The 22,469-nt window shown below is 50.5% G+C and overlaps 2 protein-coding genes across 5 annotated transcripts in view; one reads left to right on the top strand and one right to left on the bottom strand.

Annotated features, from left to right (window-relative positions):
- Positions 1-6,490: 6,490 nt before the first annotated feature.
- Positions 6,491-21,726, bottom strand: COPS7B (COP9 signalosome subunit 7B). 4 transcript variants are annotated; one of them, XM_083848286.1, is made up of 7 exons: positions 21,621-21,726; positions 14,429-14,605; positions 13,118-13,193; positions 11,507-11,595; positions 10,715-10,917; positions 9,322-9,427; positions 6,491-7,878 (listed from the first exon to the last, which is right to left on the bottom strand). In XM_083848286.1, the coding sequence occupies exons 2-7, from the start codon at positions 14,588-14,590 to the stop codon at positions 7,720-7,722; spliced, it is 795 nt and encodes a 264-aa protein (XP_083704412.1). In that variant the 5' UTR covers positions 14,591-14,605; positions 21,621-21,726; the 3' UTR covers positions 6,491-7,719. The 4 variants fall into 4 exon arrangements, with proteins under 4 accessions (XP_083704412.1, XP_083704410.1, XP_083704411.1 ...); XM_083848284.1 differs by lacking the exon at positions 21,621-21,726 and adding an exon at positions 16,788-16,944; XM_083848285.1 differs by lacking the exon at positions 21,621-21,726 and adding an exon at positions 16,447-16,584.
- Positions 20,956-22,469, top strand: part of PDE6D (phosphodiesterase 6D) — a 36,867-nt gene continuing 35,353 nt past the window's right edge. Inside the window, exon 1 of the mRNA XM_083848287.1 lies at positions 20,956-21,129. Coding sequence (XP_083704413.1) covers positions 21,080-21,129 — 50 coding nt within the window. The 5' untranslated portion in view covers positions 20,956-21,079. The remainder of the gene's footprint in view (positions 21,130-22,469) is intronic.

The raw sequence follows: 22,469 nt of genomic DNA, 5'->3' as shown, positions 1-22,469 counted from the left end.
GGTGAAAGTGCACTTGGGAGAACTTTCAGATCAACTCAACCTTAGCACCCACACGGCACAGCCAGGGGCTGGCAGGGCGGCGCGGCGAGCGGAGGTCAGCTTTCAGGGCGCTGACAAGCACCTTCCTGGCTTGGCAGACGGGCCAGAACGGGAAACGGAAACGGCTCATTAGAGCCCAGCGAGCATCCGATAAGGCCACAATTAGGGCTCCCTGACAGGGGCTCCGTAGGAAATGAGGCCAGGAGGAAAGAGAGGGGACACGGGAATCCAATTAAGAAGGGAGGAGGCATCGCATGCAGCAGGGAGAAACGGATCTCACTTCACTGCCTCTCGCGTGGTCCTGCCGGGTCAAACCCTCGTGACATCCAGCAAAAGGATGCAGGGCCAGCGCTGGAAACCCTCCCCAACCACATCCCAGCACGGACACGGTATAATTGAACAGCAAGAGCCGCCTCAGATGCAAGCTGCAGCCTCAGGGGGCTGGCATCCAGCTTCTTAAAAGTGAGCTCAGAGCCTGGCACTTAGCAGAGGTGGGTGGACACGCGTGTGCACACCTGGAAGCGCGGGCGGCTGGCGTCCCAAGCTCCTCTCTCTACACCGAGGTCACACTACCACGGGACCGGCACATCTCCTGCCCTACCTGCCAAAGGAGCAGCAGCACCACTCGGCTTTCAAGTGGGAGCGTTTGTGATACAACACAGGGAGGGACAGCCCTGATTTCTCCTCTTCATCCTCTGTTGTCTAGTGAAAAATAACAAGAGTTCTCTCCAGGGCTGTTGTAAAAGTGCCTCGCAAAGCCCAAACAGGCCGGAGTAGAGCTTGGAGCTCCCACAAATAAGGACGTGGTTGCCTTCCAACACATGGCAAATCAGTTCTCTTCTCCCAGGCCACGATGCATGTTTTTCCCTGGCACCATTAATGCAGCTTTTCCAAGGTATTTATTGCTCAAGGGTTACAAAGCCCAGCTCAGGTGACAGCAAGTCCCAAACCAATGAAGAGGAAGAAAAGCCCAGAGCAGGGGAGCGGTGGAATTTTCCAGCTGGAATGGGACTCGAGGCATTGAGCAGGGACTGCTGGAGGCGGCAGCACACAGACCCCTGGCCACTTGCTCTAGGAATTCCCCAAGCACGGGGGCTGCTTCCCTCAGAACGCAGAAAAACGAAGGGAAGGGATCACAGGGCAGCTTCCAGAGGGAGCCTGCTCTTGACACAAGCACGAGTCAAAAACAAGAAGGGAATTGAATCCAGGCCCCTTCCCGTCAGTCAGCAACTAACCTTGTCAGAAGGGATGGCAGCACTAACCGAATCAGGCAATTCATTAGGTTGGGGCACACAGCGAAAGCCCACGCTCTCTGGAGCAGAACTACAGTGAAAATCCCGGGTAATGAGTTGCAAACTGCCTTTGTAAATGACATTTCTGCAGTGACTCTGGCAGGCTGGGAAAAGAGCTAATAGGAAAATCATTAGGTAGCATCCCTTTGATATTGTTGAAGACGGCATAGGCTATTTTTCCTGCCCCCTCCATAATTAACCTGGCGTACTACCCATAATACTCCAGGCCAGCATTCCCACAGTGGACCGCTGCATTTGCATTGGGGAAAAGGAGGCTGTGATACACAGGAGGAGGAAGACTTCTGGAAAAGCTTAAAAAGCTTTGAGATTCTCCCCTCCCATGCACATGCATTGCTGATTTAATTGAAGGTGCAACGAACTTCTGCCCGGCCAGGAGACCACAGCACCTCCCAAACCTCTGCCACAAAGCCAGCACACCCGAGACGGGCTGTCTCCGGAAACTCAGCTGCAGAGGGGCTGATTTGCCCTCTGCTTTCTGCTGTAGCAGAGCTGGAATAGGACACAGCTCCGTGCTTTGCCCCTTTATTTATGAAACCGTCCCATGTCCTTGTCCTTGATTTCCAGGATGCTAAACCAGGCAACAGACTGCGTCTTCCCACGTGCAAGACAGCTCTGAGGAGCGATGCCTACCCACCTGGCCTGTCTGCCAGCAAGGAGAGGTGTTATCTCTCACAGTCGTGATGTAAAAGAGAGAGCATCACAGCTGGAAGGTGATCCTGCAGGAACCGGAGCTCTCTACCAGCTGCAGAGGTGACAACGAAACGCCAAGATGTTACTGCATCAGCGCAAGGCAGCCTTATGATCGTGCTGATCATGGGGCGGTGACTGAGACACCCGGGCTGGTGAGATAAACAGCGCCTTCAGGAAGAGTCTGGAGAGTTAGACAGCACCACTTCCAAACTTCACACCATGAAGATACAGACCTATGGCTGGAGTAGCCCAAAAAAAAAAAAAGATCTCTGAAGGAGTGAGGCTTCATTTATCCACCACACTCAGTTCTTCTGGAAATGGAGGTATCACAGGTGAGTGAGTATTTGAAAAACACCCCAACGATATCAAGATTCACAAGCTTCTACAGGAGAGCTAGAGCTGTGGAAAGGTGCTTTACCTTTCACTAAAAGTAGGTCAAACGAGGACCACAGGCACAAATTCTTTTGTGCAATAGGGAAACACACATTTCAGGACTGGTACATGACCTTACGGCATCCCATTAACTACCTAAAGTTTGCACGTGCCCTCAGTCCATCTCTTCTCAACAAGAGAAGGCCACGCTCATCACAGCTACCACACTCTCACAGTCTGTAACCCGTAGCAAACACATCAGGGTATCCTGCCAGGTCTGCACCCTGCGCGAAACAAACGTGTGCCTGCGTGTTTGGAAACAGGGAGCGAAGTGCTGCTCTGCCCGGTCCTTTGCCTGGTTCTCGAGTTGGAAACGGGGGAGCCAGCGCAGTGCCGCTAAGAAGCGGGGTGCAGGCAAGCAGGCTAGAGGGTAAACACGCACTCTCTTAACAGCGCGCCTCTGTAGCTTCAATCACTTACCGCTGCGGTAGGGCCAAACTTGAAGAAATATCAGCAAAATGTCAACAGCCCCTGAGAGACGCCGACCTTCGCCATGGAGCACAGCGGAACAGTGACACACCTCTAAAAATTCTGCCAAGAAATTCTACCAGACTGTCAGGTCACAAATCCACAATAAAAATACAACGTTGAGGTCACAAGTAGGAACTGAGATGCCTGTAAACTTTAATTTACCTTTCCTGATGCCCCTGGGTTACCTGCCCTCAGATTACGCAAAAATAAAGTCGACAGTTTCACTTTTTGGTTCCCTTGCATTAGGTCAGGCACCACAGAGGGCTTTGTGGAGTAAAAAAACCAGAAAGCTCCATATAGGAGTAGATGACTGAGGTCTGACGGGCTGGGTGTACACACGTGTGGGACAGGTTCTTTGATTTATCCTTTTCCTCATCTTTAAATAGAGCAATGCTGTTTCTCTCCACTGCAAAGCTTGTAAGAGGCTCAGATACTGACGTAACAGCCAGCAGCACCAACTCTGCGTCACCTTTGACTGTTTTACCCCAGCAGGAGGTGGGGCTTTATTTGGTTTTTCAAAATCAGAGGCCTCTCTAAACAGCTTGGACAGCACTCAAACTTGTACAGAACTCAAAATTTAGGGCAAGTCTGATTTACTCACTGGAGCTGCCACATTCTAATACAGCTCTCTACGTTCACAGCACTCGCTTCCACCTTCCCTGCAGTGAATAAACTCAGCTTCCTTTTTGGACACACGAACTAATGCATTTTCCCATCACAGGATGGGCAGAATGCTAAAAAATAACAACCGCCACCCACTAGGTTCGGCATCGTTTTCCATTCTTCCAGGAACAGGAAGCTTTTCCGCAAAATCCACTTTGCAGGGCTGGTGGGAGAAGAGTCATCTCTTGCTACCGCTCTCTTCTATGGCCACAAAAGCTTCCCTTTCTCCAGCTTCACTCTGGAACCCTACAAGTCCTACCCCTGCACCCCATCCGTGGAGGGAGACCTCTCAAGCAGGCAGAGGCTCCGTGGCACTCGGCTGCTGGTCTGAAAACTGAGCCTCAATTTTACTATGGCCTTAGCAGGGCAGCCTTGCAAGCAGCTCTGGGAGCATCCATGGGATTTCAGAAGCCTGCACAAGACTGATTGCAGGATGGGTCTCAACTGAAAACCCATCAGGGTCTGTCAGCATCACCAATTTAACCTCCTGTTCGCAACAGAAGACTAAGCTAGCATTCAGCTCATTTAAGGAGGTGGGAGGAAAGTAAAAGAGCTATAGATTTTCACCCAAAATGTTTTTTTTTTTGTAAAAAGATCGATACCACCACTGCTTTATCACGTTCCAGAATTGCCTGATGCTAGTTGGTATCAACTGAGTCACAGCAGGAATGCCAGGGACATTTGTTAGCATGAGGCACAGCTTTAGGGCTAGGGCAGTCTACCAGCACTGCAATCAGCTGAGATCCTCTCTTCCATTTTCCAGCTCAGTGCTCAACTCCATATTAAACAAGCACTAGTACAAGCGGAGCCGCAGAACACGAAGCTAGACAATAAAGCCCTGAAGAGCGGAGGGAAGGCAGCTCCATCTACTCGCCTCTCTCCGGGCGGAGGAGGCGAACAGAAGTTCAATAGCTCAAACTCTGTCCTGCTGCAGTCCTGGAGGAAGCTGGAGCAGCCCGGTGCTGCCATAAACCAAAGCAGGTCAGGATGCTCTCCCCACATCAGGGAGCAGTGTCCAGCGGCGCTCAGGCAAGCTGTGTCAGCTGCCTCCAACACAGGCAATACACCGGAGTCTGCACCAACCCCGCCTCTGCTTCCATCTCCCTCCATCCCCAGAGCACAGTTAAGCTCTGCAGACATTCCCCACAGCTCAGCCCCCACCAGCCCCTCATTCAGCCAACTCTGCTCCCAGTTGCTGCCCTCTCCGCAGGCACAGGGAGTCAGCGCCGCCTTGATCTCGTCCTTCTCAAACGGCACAGCACCTCCTGCATCCTTCCCTGTTAACAACTAGGCCTTCTGCTCCATTCCTGGAATAGCTTCCCTTTCCTTCAAGCCAGATTCATTAACCAGCTGCTGCAGAGCTGCCTGCCTCCCCCAGGTACTCTGTGCATGTCATTTGTTAATGACTCATCTCAGCCTGGGCTCATTGCAAAGACACCCCCCTCCTTTTGCAGCACCGAGCGTGTCGCTGGCACGCCAGGAAAGCCAAACACGCGAACAGCTCAGTTCCCTCCAGTGCCCCATCCCTTCTCAGTCTCCTGTCACCACCAGGCACGGGACAGCTCTTTATTCAAAGGGCCGTTTCCTCCCCCGCTTATTTGCTGCTCAGAGGCACCGCGCACCGACGTGTAAATAGGGCCCTCGCCCCCACGCAGGCTTTGGGAACAGCAGGAACATAAGGATGAACTCAGAACTTCCAACACCCTAAAGAAGCTTCCGCGCACTAACGTGGCTCCTGTAACTGGCAGGGAGCAAACATCAAGGATGCCAAATTCACGTCTATTTCCCCAGCGGACTGTGGCTTGCTGAGGAGCTAAACTGATTTCCAAAGGCATTTGCATTCCTCTTGCCTCTTCGCGGGACTGACAGCAGAAATGTGAGGGAAACAGCACGGCTGAGGTCCACAGAGCCTCCCCTCGCTAGTCAGACCTCGTGAGGAACTGGATGACCAGTACACGGCGGTCACCCACGCAGGCAGCCAGAGACAGACTCAGTCCATCTTCATCACACGTACCCATTAGACGTGGGTACACAAAGTCCACCTACACCTCCTGAAGCTGTCAGCAAAACACTGGGAGAAGGTAGCACGGCTCCACTGCAAGAGCTCCCTTGAGATATAAGGGAAGGCGTCGTGCTCTGGGCTTATTCACTTACTTCGTATCCTTCACTGGGGACTCTTCCGGCCGGAGTTTCCAGGGGAAAGAGCTGGTAAAGAATCAGAAACCAAGGGACTTGACCCAGAGGCAGCTGGATGGGAGGCATTTCGAGCCACCTCTCAAGATTGAAAGCTGGTGTGCCTGCACTGCAGGAGAGAAAAGGGAGAGGAATTTACTTTCACAACTGTACATCAAGTCCTGTAGCCGAGGACTGAGAACACGCAGATGGCAAAGAACTCTGTAGCAGTAAGAGGAAGGCACATGCATTGCATGAGGAAGTGCAGGTGACAGCTTGCTGCAGGCCTGGAGCACTGTCACAGCCCTCTGCTTGAACAGCTCCCCTTCCTGCTCGCGGAAAGCCCCTCTCTTTCCACCACAGACTGAAGTAAAACACAGGAGCCAAACTACAGAGCTAGACCCAGAGGAAGGAATCAGTTGGCCCAAGGCAGAGCAAAACTTCAAACCTCCCACTACCAGGCAGCGAAGGTGTTTCGGCTCAGGAGACTGGGCTCAGCTACCGGCTTTGCCACAGATCTTTCCACACAGACTTGGACAAAGACGAACTCCTGACAATACGGGAACAGAAATTCCCTGCCTCCCAGATGCGTCAGGGAGATTAGTCAGACCTTCTGATAACGTAACATCAAGAACCAAGCAAACAGCCACGTGAACAAGTGCTGTTGGATGACAAGCCTAAATCAGCCTCAAAGCCAAGACTCCGAACTCTGACATTAAATCAGCATTTTTAATTTTTTTTTCTAAAATGTGCTTTTTTGCGACTTGCTGTTTCAATGCCAACCCCGTCCTCCCCCTTTAAAAAAACCCACACCTCGCCGAATCAGGTGCAAATCACCTGAAATTAGTCTGTAACAAATAAAATACACAAAACAAAGGCTGAAATGCTTTAGAATCACAACAATGTACAAAAAAAAAAGGGGGGGGGGGGAGGAAAATACAACCTGAAAGTGTTCAAAATTCAGAAAGACTAGTCAAGTCCGTTGCTTCAGCAAGGGGATGCTGCTGCGACCCCTGCCAGTGGGTCCTGGGCCGCCAGCCTGCCACAATGCTACACGGGCTCTCCTCCGTGCAGTCCGCTGTCACTAGCGTCCAAGGAAGAGCAAACGCTTTGCCCTTTGAAGGTATGAACGGGGGAACAACTCACAAGCAGCTCTGGGAGGTCACATCGCGTTCAGAAGGAACAGCTTCTAGCACGCCCCTAACCGTCTGCAAGAAGGAAGGCTTGGAAGAGCAGCCTGCTTCCTCCTTGCTGTATTGATGCCTCGGAGATGCAGGCCAGCGCGTTAAATCTGCGAGAGATTAAAGGGCTTCGTAAGGGCAGTAAACAGACAGTTAAGTAAACAGCCCAGCACTGGATCTCATCTTCACAGAGCGAGGTAGTGTGAATTTCACCCCAGTTTAAAATAGACAGGGGCAGCGGAAAGGCTGAAGACTTCCACGTAAAGCAGTTCCTGGCCTAGAAACCTTTCTGCGCTCCCTCTGGGAATGAAAAGATCTGTGTTGATGGCCTCCTCGCTCCCAGCCTGGCTTTGGTAGCCACACTTCAACCCTGGGATTCAGACTCTCACCACAGAAGTTCTCCCAAGATCTGATTTAGTACAGCAGCCTCCTAAAGGTTAAGCAGCAATGAGACTGGCTGGGAGGGAGCAAAACTGTCCACAGATTTTTTTTTTTTTTTTTTTTACTGCCCCTTTCGGCTAGTCCCTTTCTTTAGAAGTCCCTCTTTAAAGGACCAGAACAGGGACACCCTCAAAAATGAACAGGGGCTGCACAGCGTAACTTAGCCAGGTGCTGCTCACTGGGAGCTGTATTCAAACAGGGCTTTTATTTGCCAGCCTGGAAGGGACTGGCCCAGAACCCACTGAAAAAAGGAGACGCAGGCCCTTTTTGCTCCTCCTGCTGTCATTCCTAGATGAATGACATTTAGATGGTATGTTCTAGTGACGGCTGGAGACCAGCCCTTTGACTTTGGACATCTTCTTTGTGGGCTGCCTTTGTTCTGTGTGTGGAGGGCACTCTCGCTCTACCAGCTGCTGCTCCATCTCCTGTGCCGACGACGAGGCTGTAGCTTTTAATGTTTTCTTTATGTTTGTGACCTGGCCAAGAAGAGACAGTGAATCAGCACCTGCTTCTTCCTCCCCTCACAGTAGCAACTCTGTTCATAAACATGCTGAGAAACCCCTGGAGGTTACAAAAACAAAGACAAAGCCCTCTCCTACCACAAACACACTCTGCATTTGAGTTTGTAACGGGTAACATTTTGCCCTCACTTAGAGCCAGCATTGTTAATAATCCGTACGGGACCCAGACGGGAAACAACTAGAGCTTTCTTACTACTTTTAAGAGACAACAATACAGTATTGCACCACCTTCCTGGCTGACTGACGGGAGCTACTACTGCCTCGGTGCAGAACGTAGGCACCTTACTATTACGCTGGCCAGAACGAGCAGGGACAAAGGAGGCTGAGAGACAAATTTACACTCTGGACAGCATTGAGAAATAAAAAGGGAAAATGCCACTTGGCCTAGCAGGCTCTCTGAGCCACAGATATTTGCTAGAAGCAGGAACAGATCTTGGTCTGCGGGAGGCAGGAGTAATACTTCTGCTACTCTGGCTGAAAACGAGAGATACAGCAACAGGCACTGTACTCTGTCCCATGAAACCCCGCAGGGCCCACCAGAAATACAATCAGCGAACATTAAAAACAAAACAATAACAACAAAAAAAATAGACCAAAACAAGTTTGGGAGTCAGGTGTGCCAACTCCAGGCCAAAGGCATCTGGCAAACCAAATGCACTACGGATGCCAGTCAAGCTGCCAAGCATAAACTGCTTCAGAAAGCAAACGTAAACCTACAGGGATGCAGCACTCTGCAAGAAATAAACTCTCAGCAAGTGTCTCGGGAGGACCATTTTCACCTTTACAGCTGTATTAGCCAAGATTTGTTCTCAGTAGTAAATACACATCAGCAGGGGCTAAAATCACATGCCCGTGCTGCCATCTACCGACTCAGAAGCGAATGCAACCTACAGCGGGAGCGCTCCCAGCCCGCGCTGCTGTAGCGATCCCCTTCTAGCCACTCGACACCAAAATACCCCAAAGGAAGATGCTGAGGGCACATTTTTGCAAAAGCAATGAGACTCGATATATGTAACTACACTCTCAGATTTAGAAGAAAAGTGAAGATTTTCCTTCCTTCCACAAAAGGAACAGAATTGTATCCAAGCTTCGTGTTACAAGCACTCTTTCCCTAACAAATCAATCGAGGAACTATGGCTGCTGCACCCACCTGGCCCATTTTATAGAGAAAAGTTGCAGCCTGCTCAGGGTGGGCAAATTTGATGTAGGTCTTTGTGGGGTTACTAGCACACGGAAACAGATGTGTATTTTTCCTGCCCTAGAACAGCACATCTGATTTGCATGATTGCTAGCCTACTTCAGAGAAGCCATAACCATTAACCAGGTGCTACCAGATTATCCAGTAAACAGAAACATTTAATGAAAAAGCACAGAGCAGTCTGAAATGACTGTACCCACCTCCATCTCTACCTGCTGCTGAGTTCGGTGATGGTTTTCTTTGTATTGGTTGGCTCTAAGTACTTGCTGCTCAATTCCTAAAAGAACTGCTTCACAACCATCACACCTGCGAGACACAAACAACATCAGAGAGTATTTACGAGTTCTCACTGGAGCAGCTCAGTCATGCAGCCTGAAAAGTTAAAGTCACCTAAAAGTATAGGAAATCATTAAATTTATATTCCTGATATGACTAGAGTTCCAAAAAAGCTGGCAAGAAAAATCTTTGCTGTGTACTCGATGCATTTCACAGCATTCTTTAGCTAGTCCATGAGACTCTTACTTACCCATCAAAAACTCAGTGCAGGTTCACTGCATCACCAACTTCCTTTTCAATCAGAATTACTGCTTGAAAAGGGGGTGCAAAACAATGCAATTTTAAAATTAAGTACAAACGTCAGATTGAGAGAATCCCCCCGGCTGTTAAGCATTCAAAAAGACACAAGTGCTTCTCCAACAGTGTTCCTAACTGGAGAGGACAGAAAGGGAATTGGCAGCGGGTTCGTTGTTACCTTCCAAACAACGCTATAAGGTCTTGGAAGCTGCCAGAGTCCTCCCTCTGAGACGGGTTGGGGGGGGGGTGGATTAGAAAAGAAAAAGAAAGAAAAAAAAACAAAACAAAACAAAGAACCTGCACCACCACCACCACCGGGCAGCATATTTACACAGCAGTTTAATTACTTTTCGTGCACCCATTACCGTAACAACTAGGCAGTGACTCCCAGTCAGCTCAGAACCTGCCACAGGCTGCACAGCCTACAGGGGAATTTCTTTGGGTGGGAAGGGAATCTAACAAAAAGATGACAAGCAACTTCTTAGCAAAGGTACAAAAAGAGAGTACCACAGCCCCAGTGTGACGGCTGCATGCAGCCTGCATTTGCAGGGACAAAGAGGAGGCAAACAAAGGCAGCTAAAACTTCAAACGTGAAGAGACATCCCTCCTAAGAACTGTGATTCCCTACAGTTTGCCCATGCAGTTCTCATCACAGTGCAAAAGGCTGAAAAATAACGGACAGTTCTGTTTTCATTATCAAGTGTAACAGCAGAAAGGGGACTTCAGCTTGGCACAAGTGTTTGAAAAGGCCTTGGCTCCTCACTAGGGTTCTGCCACGTAAAAGCCACAATGAGACCAGAATCTCAAGATATAGTTTGGCTTGAAGCATAACCCAAATTGAAATCTAGACGGGATCTTGGAAAATTTGCCCAACAGTCTCTTCCTCCAAGTGCCCACTTGCAGCAGAAGACACCTGATTAACAAACATGATGAAATTGAGCCAGAACTTGAAACTTCAAGGAATGAGAAAAAACAAGACAAAGTGCACACAAGGAGCAAGCAAGGTAGAGACTGCCTCACCATTCCTGAAGCGTTTTGACAATGTTACTGATGTCCTTCTTCTGAATGTCTCTGCCGATGCAAAAATCCACCTCTAACACCTGGTTTCGTTGATCCAGCTTCCCCTGGATAATATCTGTATAAACCGCTTCAATAATCAGGTCTTCCAACTCCCTCAGATTCCTCATGTCCAGGTCCTTCAGCAACACGGAGTAGGGAATGCACTAAAACCAGCAAGCCCAAGAGTAAGTTAACAGTCCTAACCAGAACGAACAGCTAAGTCTCAAACAGAAAGAGGGTTGGCAGATGGTCAAGGCCCAAATGTTTATATCCTACACTTCAGCCTGCAAGCACAGCAGTGACTGATGGTGGCAATACAAATACCTGCTACTAGGCTATGCAATATTCTGACGCAGCTTGGGTAATTCCTGAAGCTTTGGCATAGCGCCTTCTGAAGGAAAAAGATAATGACGTTGTAGAAGAAATTAAGATCGTTGACTAGCTTTTCCTCCAGAACAAAAAGTCGGTGCTTTTAAGAATGATTCTCCATCTCCAGCAGCGAAAGGAGCCATACAAAGTTTCCCAGACCTTACCAACCAAATAATATGGCTGTTCAGACACCCCCATACCTCATCCCCAGAAGTTCATTAAGTTAATGTCCCAAATGCACCATGAGAACACTGCACGTTACAAGTCCTTTTCAAATTACAGGTTTTTTTGTGAGTACTCATGCAGTCCGATACAACTGCGATGCTAAGAATTGATGCCATTTAAAAAAAAAAGAAGTTTGCTATCACGCACAGTGTACTTTACCTTCATTCTGGAAGCCAGGCTTACAATTGTCAAGTGTTTCAGTTTGTTTTTCTGAGTTGCTGTTAATTCAGGCAGGTTATCTTTGTTTGCTGTTAACGTTAAAGAGACAAGATTCAGAACTTTCCTTCAAGAACTATAAGACGCAGGCTGCAAGACTGCAGGCCAGTTAAACTATGCTGAATCCTGAAAGACAGCTCCAGCTACTGGGGGTGCTGGTAAGCGGAGAGAGCTGCCACTGATGAGACATTAGCACACTAAGAGAGAGAGAAAAAGTTTAAAAAACAAGTTGGCAATCCCATTCTTCTCTGCTTCTTTAGTAATTCTGATTTTGGAATTAGAATGTAATTCACATCTACGCGAGTGGTGTCCTGCCAAAACAACTGGTAAATGCTTTGTTTCTACCACCAAGTCATTTTTATTCATTAATGAGCTGACAGAATTAAATGCTTTTTGCTGTTCTGCTTGGAAAACATAGTTGGTTTTCTCTCTCTGAAGAGCTACAGAATTTACAGTTGGAAGTATAAAGTACCAGACTGAGGAAGAGAGAAGAAACTATTAATCCAGACACTTACATGGCCTCACTGTCGCTATGTTATATCCATGTGCCTTATGAATATTTAAAAACAGAAAGGAAACAGCCAGCTTTCCAAACCAAAGAAAGTCTTTAAAATACCTGCTTTAATGAAAATTAGTGTTTCAGTGCACTCAAGTTCTCCCAGCCATCCCACCTCATTCAGTGCCCTAACTTTTGACTACTTTTCCCCCTTTCCCTTTCTTCACTTGGAAAAGAAATGAATTATCATGTACTGGGATGCAAGACCCACACACAGCAAACACACCCTCTAATCTGTCACAGAATTCACGAGGGTCACGTTGCTCCACAGCCACTGGAATTATCAGCCCTTGCATTTCCTGATGCCACTTCTCCTTACTGGAACTGGATAGCTCACCCACCACAGTGATAGCCGGCACTGTGACACAATTATTTGTCACAGTCTCTAATAGTCTGGATTAGGCTGCTACCCACCAATGAAGTACTAAATTATAGCAGAATTGAAGCATAAGAGCACAAGAGATGAAGCACATCCCGACAAATACTAAGATGATTCACACTTAGCCTCCTTCCGAAGATGCTTAAGAGTCATTATTCCAATTTCTGTTCTGGCAAAGAAATGTTTCATTTTGTTTCAGCAATGCTGTCACAATAAAAGGTTATAAAAACCTATACGGTTTATAGGATAAATAACACAATCTTTTTTTTTTTTCTCAAAGTTTTCTGCAACTTCCATAAGCAGCATCATCTAAATTTGAAACCAGATGTCTGAAATCAGAGGTAAGTGGCCCGTAAATGTCACTGAATATTGCTACAGACCAATCCAATCCAGTGTTGCAGTCCAAGCCAAACCAGTAAAATACCAGACTCCAGCCTGGATCCTTCCTCCGCTTTCTAGTAATTAAGAAGTGCATACAACCCAGTAACCCCCTAGAAATGATTCTTCCAAGCAAATTCTATGCTTAAACATTTTCACCCAGCCACACTAGACCAGGTACCACAGAAAGCAAAAAATTGCCTCAGACAATGCCAAAGGAAAACAGGCAGCAGTCTCTTACCTACGTAGTCTGGGTACGTGCCGTATGCAAACAGGTTCAGCAGCTGGAAATAAGCAGCATTAGTCCCTTCAGCAAGCTGGGTGGGAAGAAAAAAGAAATCCCATGGAACACAGCAACAGCCAACGTGATACCGGCAGGCAACTTCTCCAGAGTAGATTTTAAGCCCACGTGTGACGAGTACTCCCGTAAGAGCAATTACGCCCAATTCTTAAAGAGCTGGACCCTTTCTAAGGCCTCATGAGCAGCAACAAATTTCAGCAGTTTCAGAGTCAAGATGATCCACCCATTTCTGTGTGACTGAACTTAAATATAGCTTGGACTACCAACTGCTTTGTGCAGCATCTGAGGAGGTAAAAGAACAAAGCAGCTCGGTTGTAGCTGACGTCTGACAGGGCCAGCTCTTCTCATCATGTAAGAAGCACGCAGGCAGTGGTGTCGGTTGGTTAAGCATCCTTGCTATTAGCAGGAAACCTAAGAAAGTTCATCTGCAGAACCACAAAAAACTTCAAAGCAAGCTAAAAACGTTCTAAGCTAAGTGCATTTGGAAGTAATATTAGTGCTCGCAAACAAACACTTCACTGGAATAACTGCAGCACTAATCCATGATTTTTATTGAGTCTTTTGTGTGTATGCTCTGCTTTTTTTGTTTGTTTGTTTTTTAAATACAATTTGCTACACACAGGTCAGGGGAAGAACATAATTGCAACTTGATGCTAGATAACCAGAGAGGCATTTTTAGACATACCTAAGAGCCTATTTGGAAAGTCAAACTTGCTGCATGCCATGTTGTTGCACCTGCAGAGATACTCAACCTAGAATCCCCTACTGAAGTAGAGGGGGGTGCTGGCATGGCATTCTCTGTAAAAGCCCTGGAACTTACTCTCCACCTTGGTTTGAAATGGTTTAGATTTGGTTACCACCCAGGCCTGATACACTAGACATCTGTTCACGAAGATTTTTGGAGAGCTCTGAGGCTCTGCTTTCCAGGACAATGAAGAAATAGAAAGGGATTTGGTTGTTGGCTGGATAGGTGCCTTCTTAAGATCGTTACTGGGCTGCTGCCAGATATTTGCTTTACTAGCAATCGCATTAAGGTAGTAAAGCTTTATATAGGTATTTTTTTAACATCTAAATTTATACAGGCAAAACCAATGTCAATCTCATACCCAAACACCTCAGAATTGAGGTTAAGTTACATCTGGCCCCTCCTGGCACAGAACTTTCACAAGCATAGGCTGTCTGTGCAAACTTCAGGGGATCCATTGTAGTGGGAGTGCAGAAGGAACGTTAGTATAGAAACTCATCTCTTACCTCTTGCACGTTTGCTAACTCCAACAGCTCTCCGAAGACATAAACCCCAGGGGCCTCCAGCACTTGGTTTATAAGAGCAGTCAGAGCTGAGCCACTTGTACCTTTGGCTAGTAAAATAAACTGCTCTAGAAGATTGCAGGACGGTTTCTGTTCTCCTGCCATTCTAGGTTTTTCAATCTGTCAATAAAAGAAAATGGTATTAATTTATGATCTCCTCTCTGCTATATTCTGTCTGACTGCGAAGCAGAAGGTGTGCGCCGCATGGTAACGTTTCAGTGTCAGCTGAGCCGGCTTTTCCTTTGGCATTCAGAGGGTAGGCCAGGAACCCTACAGGCTCAATTTCTGATCCGTCTGGGAAGCAAAAACAATTCAGACAATATCTGAGCAAAATTTCTGCAGACTGGCCAGTTCCCTCAAGAACCATTCATGGTAGTAGGAAAAGAGTTTAGATTTCACCCTGTTTGCAGACCTGTCCCTTCCACTGATGCTGTCAAGTAAAGCCAACTGCAGAAGTTGTGTTATCAGAGATGATATCCTTATGTTTACTACAGGCCACCTAGGGCTTCCTCCTTCCCAAAACTCATTACACAGCTTCTAAACAGCAACTGACTGTTCACTTTGAAGAATTCACCTACCTTGTAGGCCTGCATATTGCACCTTTTCCTTTGACATCAGCATAGACAAAGCATGAGTACATAATTCATACTGCTTTCCTCAGCCTAAAAGGAGAAAATAACCGTGGCCTGTAAGTGGCTTACTAGCCTACATTACACAGTTACAGTGTTTTGGGTTAACTGTAAAGCTTCAGTGATAAAAATACCCTTTCTACAAAGGCTCTATTTAAGTCCCTGTAGAGGGAGGTCTTTGTCTTTTACTGTTCGCTCACATTTCTGGCGTGCACACTGTCTCCCAGCACCAACATGTTGCTTGAAATATAGAGCACTATTTATAAACAACTGAAACAAACTTATTTTTACAAACAACTAAGAAAAACTTTGGAAGCATATTATTCAGTCACAAAAACAAAGAACTTAGCAGATAAGGGTTTTTTCACGTTACATTTACGTAAGATAATTCTCATGCATAGGTGGAAACCTTTACTCTGGTGAAGAAAATCAGACACCAGAGAACCTGTGTCTCATTCAGCCTGACCCCTGGGACCACATCTGCTCCCAGAGAAGGTGCTGCTGTCACACAGGTGTTTGCCTTGCTTTGCCATGCCTAAGCAAATGATGGCTTTTGAAAGCAATGCAGCCAGCTTCACTTATTACTCAGCTCCTGAAAAAACAGTTTACTCCACTCCATCACACCTCTCAGTATAACCGGTTAGAACCCGAGAGGGCAATTTTTTGTGCTTTCCACACAGAGATCTTTAGATTCTCAGTTTAAGGTCTCTTGGGGATTATTTTCACCAAAGACACATATACTGACCGAGCAGTACCTCAGTTTCTCATTGAGAACCACCCCGTAACACTCAGTTTGACTTCCTAACACGCCTGGGGGTACGCCAGCACCACTCGCCCCGCTCACAGACGAGGAAATAGGTACAGAGGACGGGCAATTCTCTCAAGATCATGCACGAAGCGACTGAGCGGCGATGAAACCCACACCTCGCAGTCCCCGAGCCTTCCCTCCCAGCCAACCCTGCCCACACCGGTGTGTGAGATCGCGGAGGAGAGGCTTTACCCGCACCATACAAAGAACGGCACGCCAGCTCTCTGCCCCCCTCCAAGCCTCCCCTCAGCCCGCCGTGCCTCTGGGCGGCCCTCCCGGCTCTCCCCACCGCCCTACCTGACAGGAACCGCGGCAGCATCGGCGGGCGGCGCCGTGAGGGGGCAGCCCCGGCCCCGCCGGGCACCCACGGCGCCTTCTCCCCCCGCCTCACCGCAGCCTTTCCGAGGCACGGCGGCAACCGGCCCCCTCCCGGCCCCACAACCCCGCGTCCCCCGTGCCCCCACCGCCGGGCTGGCTTTCCCCGGGGCCCCGTTCGCGTCTGTCCCTCCGTCCCCCGGCGTTACCTCGCCGCCGCGGCCTCCCCTCCTGCCTCCCTCCCGCCCTGCGGCCCCCGGCGCCGTGCCCGCCGCGCCTCAGGCCGCCATGATGGCGGCGCCGGTGTCCCCCGCGCCGCTCCTTCCCCCGGACCGCGCGGCCGCGCACCGAGCGTTCCGCCCTCGGGCGGCCTCAGCGCCGGGCCCGGTGCTGAAAAGCCCTGGCAGCCCTCGCAGCCCGCCGGTGGGCTCGGGGTGTCTGTCAGAGCCGCCCTAAAAACGCTTTTGGTAGCCCACGAGCTGTGGGCTGTGGCTGGCGGGAGACCCCCGGCGCGGGGAGAGGCAGGCGGCAGCCCCTGTGGAGGATTTACCTCACGCGGGGTGATGAAGCGTCCCGAGCGGGATCCTAAATCACCGTGGCCTCTGCCGCCAGATTTGCTTCTTCCTACTTTTACCCCGTCCCATCACGCATCTCGCCTCGTGCTCCCATCCTCATCCAGCAAGCAGAACCCGGCATGGCCACAAGCACGCCGTGCAGTGAGGTACCAGTGTCAGCCCCACACCACCTCACACCCCCTCATCTGTGTAATACGAGGCTGTGATTAACGTGCACGGCTGGTACACACTCATTTAACGGGGCGGGGTGAGGCTGGTTGGCCTTGTGGCATCCCTAAGAGCATGGGGTGTCAAACCGTCCCTAGTGCTAGCTGTGCTGGGTCTCCTTGAGCTATGACACCGCGATCCCTAAAACCAAACGCCTCCTCTCGGGCTCCACCGCTTCCTGAAAAACTGTTTAATTACAAGCAAGCGAAGTTTCTGGCTCCGAGGGCACAGCAGGTGTTGGGGTGTGACGTGCTGTGGCATCGTCTCGGGGTTTTTGGACTCCGGGGTGACCTGTGCGCGGGGCTGGCATTTCAAAGCCACGTTTTAGCCTGCTCTTTGTTCTGACGGCACGGCAGCGTGGGTCCATTTTACACTTACAGGTTCCATTCAATTTTTTTGAATCTGTGCATATGCTACAGCCTTCAGAGCGGATTAAATCTTCCATTTTATGGCATGAACCAGACAATGCCCGAGAAGCTGAAACGGGGCCATTAGCAGCGATAAACAATTGAACAGTTGTGCTGGGCAGGACAATGGAGGCTGCCAGCTGAGCCATTGACTGCCCCTCCGGCCAGTCCTCCTGGGGAGCGAATGGAAAAATGCCAAAAAGATGGGGTGAAGGATCACAAGGTGCTAGAAGTGGTTTTAGACTCTCTAGACAAGTCGTCTGTGTGAGTGACAAACCGAAACACAGAGCTCAGCCTGTGCTGTGGGGAGTGGGGGGAGCAGGGAGGCAGCTGGAGGAGCTGAGATCCTCTCCAGGACACAGACCAGGAGCCAAAAGACTCTGGGGAGGAGGGAGAAGAGCTGGGGTGGGAACAAGAGGGCTTTGGGGGTTGTTACCCTTCCCAAAATCTGTACACTCGTCTGTGCCATGCTGTGAATAAAGCGTGCCTCTGTTTAAAATTCTTTAGCAAAGTACGAAGTGCTTCTGGCTTTCAGTCAGCCAGTCCCTGAAGATCAAACCGTGGACCAGCATGGCCAGGAGCGGGGAGCTTTCAGAGAACAAACATCAGAAGCTATTAGGGAAACTGACAGGGCTTAGCCTGCGTCTCAGAGCCATCCACAGTTGGTCCCTGGGGTCCCATCTTCCTGAGAAGGGGTGACAGGCAAGCAGAGAGATGCAAGCGTTGGGATGCTGTTGTGACACTCTGGGCTTCGAAGCAAATTGGATGTAAAAAACTAGGCCCTGCACAGCAAGGGAACTCAGCCAGGGCTATAACAAGCCATTCAGTAATTTGCTTAAGCTACACTTAGATCTCGTCTGCACAGGGAGGGAGAATTACCTCTTTAATCACATCCGAAACAGGCCCTCCACCACGGTTCGTGTTACCCCACAGGTACACTGGCACAGTTGCTCTGGGAGAGAAGTGCGTCACCTCATTTGTCTGAAGAGCTGTTCAAGCTGAAATCCAGGGCCGATGCAGACATGGAAATGTGTAATAGCGAGTTATTTCCCATGGATCATTTTTGCAACCTCTTGCTGGAGCCCACAGATAAAAATCAACCAACTACTACTGAGCCCTGCTGCATTAGCCCCTTTTAGGTCATCCAGGAGGATCTTTTTGTCAGGCTGTTGTGACATCTCCTGGCTGCTGCCAGCCAGCCTGGCTGGCTGAAGTGGACTTTGGAGGATAGCATCAGTTAAGCTCAGCTTCTGGGATGGATTTTTTTTTAAATAAAATAAAAATATGAGTATGCCCAGCTGTCTCGTCTCCTTTCAAACTGCTATTGCAACCTCTTGCTCCACCCACGCAGCTTTCCGCATGCAGGGAGATGTTAATCCATTTTATCTTTTAATGTTAGCATTATCTCTTCACTCGCCCTGTCTCTTCCCCTTGTGATTCTATAATCTAGGTCCCTTTTAGGCAGCAGATAATTTCACCTTGTTTCCTTGTGTTGCCTGAGAAAAGAAACCATAAATCCAGAGTAATGTCTTCAGGCAGTGGGGTCACGGAGCCCCAGAGAGACTTTGAGAACATCATTTCTCTCAGTCAGGAAAAAATGCACGAGCCTGTAAAGTCACCTGTAAGGGACAGAGACGGGGAAGGCTGGGATTACAGCGCAGTGACAGCCCTCTGTCCCACAGCTCAGTCACACTGAGCTCGGCATCTGGTTCTTCAGGCTTTTGAGCGCCCGACCTCCAGCTGCTCATCCTGCCCCCGTGTGCACCTTGCTGCCAGGCAGGCGGCGCCAGCTTTGCCCCTCCTCTGTGCACCTCCCTGCGCCCCAGGGCACGATTCTGGAGCTGGCTCTTCTCCCCTGAAATCCCAGTTTTGATGTGTCACCGGCAAGAAAGTTCACACCCTGTGTCACCAAGGTGAGGGCTGACAGTGAAAGCAGGTACTTTTGTGTTTCTTAACCTTTCCCTCACCTTTCATAAATAAAAGGTGGTTTAAATCAAAAAAGAGGTACCTTAGGATAACACAGGAGCTTACCAATAGCCCACATAACACTCGTTATATTAAGAAATCATGCAGTAGGCTAGATTTATCTGCCAGGATTAGGATCTGATTCCTAAAATGCCCATAATTTTACTTCCCAACCAACTTAAAGCAAAATATCAACTGCTGGCACCACAGCCATGTTAGAGCAGGAACATCTACATGTGACCAAGTGGGGTAAGCTGGGATACATAAATGCTAACGCAGCCTTGGATGCGTTTTCACTCCCCATCCATGTGTGCTTTCACCATACTTCACCCATTTATTCTCTCCTGCCAGGTTTCCAGCACCTCAACTGCCAGCACACATCTGCAGAGGAAGGGGTGATGGGAGACTGAAGACTTGCTGAAGAAGCTGTCAAGCTCTCCACTTTTCCCAGGATCTGGGGAGCAAGCTGCTAGCTGGACTCTCATCTCTTGCCTTGGCCAGGCTGGGGGCGATGTGTATCTGAATGGTGGCCGATGCGCAGCCACCTTCCGTTGAGTGTGGGGTGGGAGAAGGCCCCAGCTTACAAACCCATCTCTCAGTTATGCTGGAGAAACACCAGCTCTTTTATCAGCACCTTGGGAGGACGGCCGTTCCAGTGCTCTGGGGAGGCAGACGGCAGGCTGGCAGCATCCTCTCATCTGCAATGACAGCTTGGGAACTGCGACACCTGCCAGCTCCGTGTGCTTGGGATGGAAAAGCAAAGGTGAGGTTTTCAGAACAAAGTCATGCAGAGGGATAGCGAGACTTGCTGCGTCGCTTTCTCACAAGTGGATCGGAAAGCTGACGTGCTATTTGCGTTAATATAGGCTGAGGATTTTGAGAGGCGAGAACTCGGGGCTTCTGTCACCCTCTGCGTTACGGTGTCCCACGTAGCACCGTTCCACGGGCCGGGAGCTGTCCCAAGATCTCCAAGCTTCCTCTGTCAGTTCTTCCAGGAGCTCAAACCGGAGCGACGCGGACTGCCCAGCCCGTACCTCCCCACACAGACTGATGGAAACTGGGATTTGACCCCAAAACACAAAAAGACCCCAACTGTGCCCTGTGGGGCTGCCGCCCTGTGCCCTCAGGGGCTGACGGAGCCCCTCGCTGCCCAGCTCCGCCGTCTCGGGAGCGAGGTTGGGGCACCCAAGCCCCAGCCGCCCGGTGTCCCCTCACACCCCGCCGCCTCCTTCCCAACGAGGAGCCCGGCCCCGGGGCCGCGCTAACGCCCCGCGCCCGGCCAAGTTTGTCCCACGTCGCCTCCCGTCCCCGCCCCGCCGCCGGGCCCGGCCGCGCCGAGCTCCTCAACGCCCGCTGCGCAGCCGCCCTTGAACGACAGAGGGGAGGGGGGGGAGAGAAGGAGGGGGAGGGAAGCCGCGAGGGCGCGCTCCGATTGGCCAACCCACCTGTCAGCAAAGGGAGGCGGCGGCGAGTGATTGGCCGGCTGGGCAGGGCGGGAGGCGGGGCGGAGGGAGGCGGCCGGGGTTGGTTGCGGCGGGCGGTGGCGGGTGCGAGGGAGCGGAGGGAGGGAGGGGGGAGGAGGGGCGGGGGGCCCTGAGGCGCCGCTGTCACCGCCGCCGCCTCCTGCCCGCCCGGCCAGGCCCGGCCCGGCCCCGGCCCGCGCAGCCCCCTCCGCCCGCGGCGGGACCATGTCGGCCACGGACGAGCGGGCCAAGGAGATCCTGCGGGGCTTCAAGCTGTATCCGCCCGGCTGAGGGGGGCGGGGGGGGGAACGGGGAAGGGGAGGGGGGCGGGCGGCGTGAGGGGAAGGGGGGAGGGGTTGTCATGGAAACGGCCCCCCCCTCCCGGGGGGGGATTGTGCCCGATGGGGTCCCCCCCCCACACACACACCGGGGGTGCCACCGGGGTCCCCTCCCCATGGAAGCGGCTGCCCGTGGTGGTGGGGGTGGCCTCAGGGCCCGGGCTTGGTGGGTGGGAGCCGGGAGGGGACTTGGGGGGGGATGGAGGGGGATGAGGGGGGTCCCCGCCAGGGTGGGGGCACACAGGCGGAAAGGCCGAAGCCCACCCCCGGTGCTCCCGGGGCGCCCCTGCAGGAGCTGAGGGGCTGCTCACCGGGGTCCCTGCTTCAGCTGGGGGCGGCTGGTCGGCTGCAGGAGGAGCCCAGCCCTTCCCCTGGGCCTGCTGCTCGGGGTCCTCTCCTCGGGGACCCTCTCCTCGGAAGGGCCGTACCTGGTCTGCTCGTCCCGAAGCGGCTCCTTCCCAGTCGTGCGGTGAGGTACCGGCGCATGCTGCCCTGGCCACGGTTGGCTGTACGCGTAGCGATGCCGCTGACGTGCCGTCAGATGCCTTTCCCTGCAGGTTATTTGAAAACTTTTTGCATCGGGGCTTGCAAAAGGGTTTGTTTTGCATGTTAGCTGAACGCGGGGTTAAGGGCGATCAAAGGAGATAGAGCTGAGCTCGGAAGAGAAATGAGAGCCCGCGTGCACCTTTCCAAGCCCGGGTAAAAGTAGAGAAAGGCTCAATGTAAAGGCCCACGTGCAACCTGAGGATGGGAGAAATGTGCTGCATAAAACTACTACAGCAGATTCTTCTAGGCTTGAAAGACAGGTACAAGAATGACCTTTAAGCACTGGGAAACTTTTTTTTTTAGTGGAAAGGACAGAAGTGAACTGAATACCCTCTTGATCTGATGCTGTTATTCCTGAACAGATTTCTGGCCAATGAAACATTCATAATCTCTATGCCAGCTGTAGCACAATCTGAATTTCTAGGCTGGATTTAGCAGGACAGCTACTACCAAACTATAAGCAGATGCTTTTCTTAACTTATGAATCACTGTCCCCTCCCCCAGCTTTTAGTACTGCATCTGGTTTCTTTGCTTCTGCGCTAGCAATATTGACAGCTCTATTTATGAAGATGTAATATTTCAGCTGTCAAAACGTTATTTAAGAGCCTTTTGTGCAGGCAATTAGAAAAAGCATAAGCTTCTGACAAGCCCAGACTAAGCTTCTGGTAGAAATGAGAAGTGTTTGTAAAGTTAACTCCAGGGAGCAAACTTTTAAGTGTTTTTTACTTGCA

This window comes from Anser anser, assembly GCF_964211835.1.
Source record: "Anser anser genome assembly, chromosome: 9".
In the NCBI taxonomy this organism is placed as follows: Eukaryota; Metazoa; Chordata; class Aves; order Anseriformes; family Anatidae; genus Anser; species Anser anser.
Note: the sequence above shows the minus strand (reverse complement) of the source record. Positions and strands in the feature narration are given on the sequence as shown.

Coding starts and splice junctions, on each gene's coding strand:
- COPS7B (XM_083848283.1), bottom strand. Junction 13,194..14,428: donor AGTTAGCAAACGTGCAAGAG/GTAAGAGATGAG, acceptor CTTCCCACCCAG/CTTGCTGAAGGGACTAATGC. Junction 7,879..9,321: donor AGCAGCAGGTAGAGATGGAG/GTGGGTACAGTC, acceptor CTTCTTGGCCAG/GTCACAAACATAAAGAAAAC.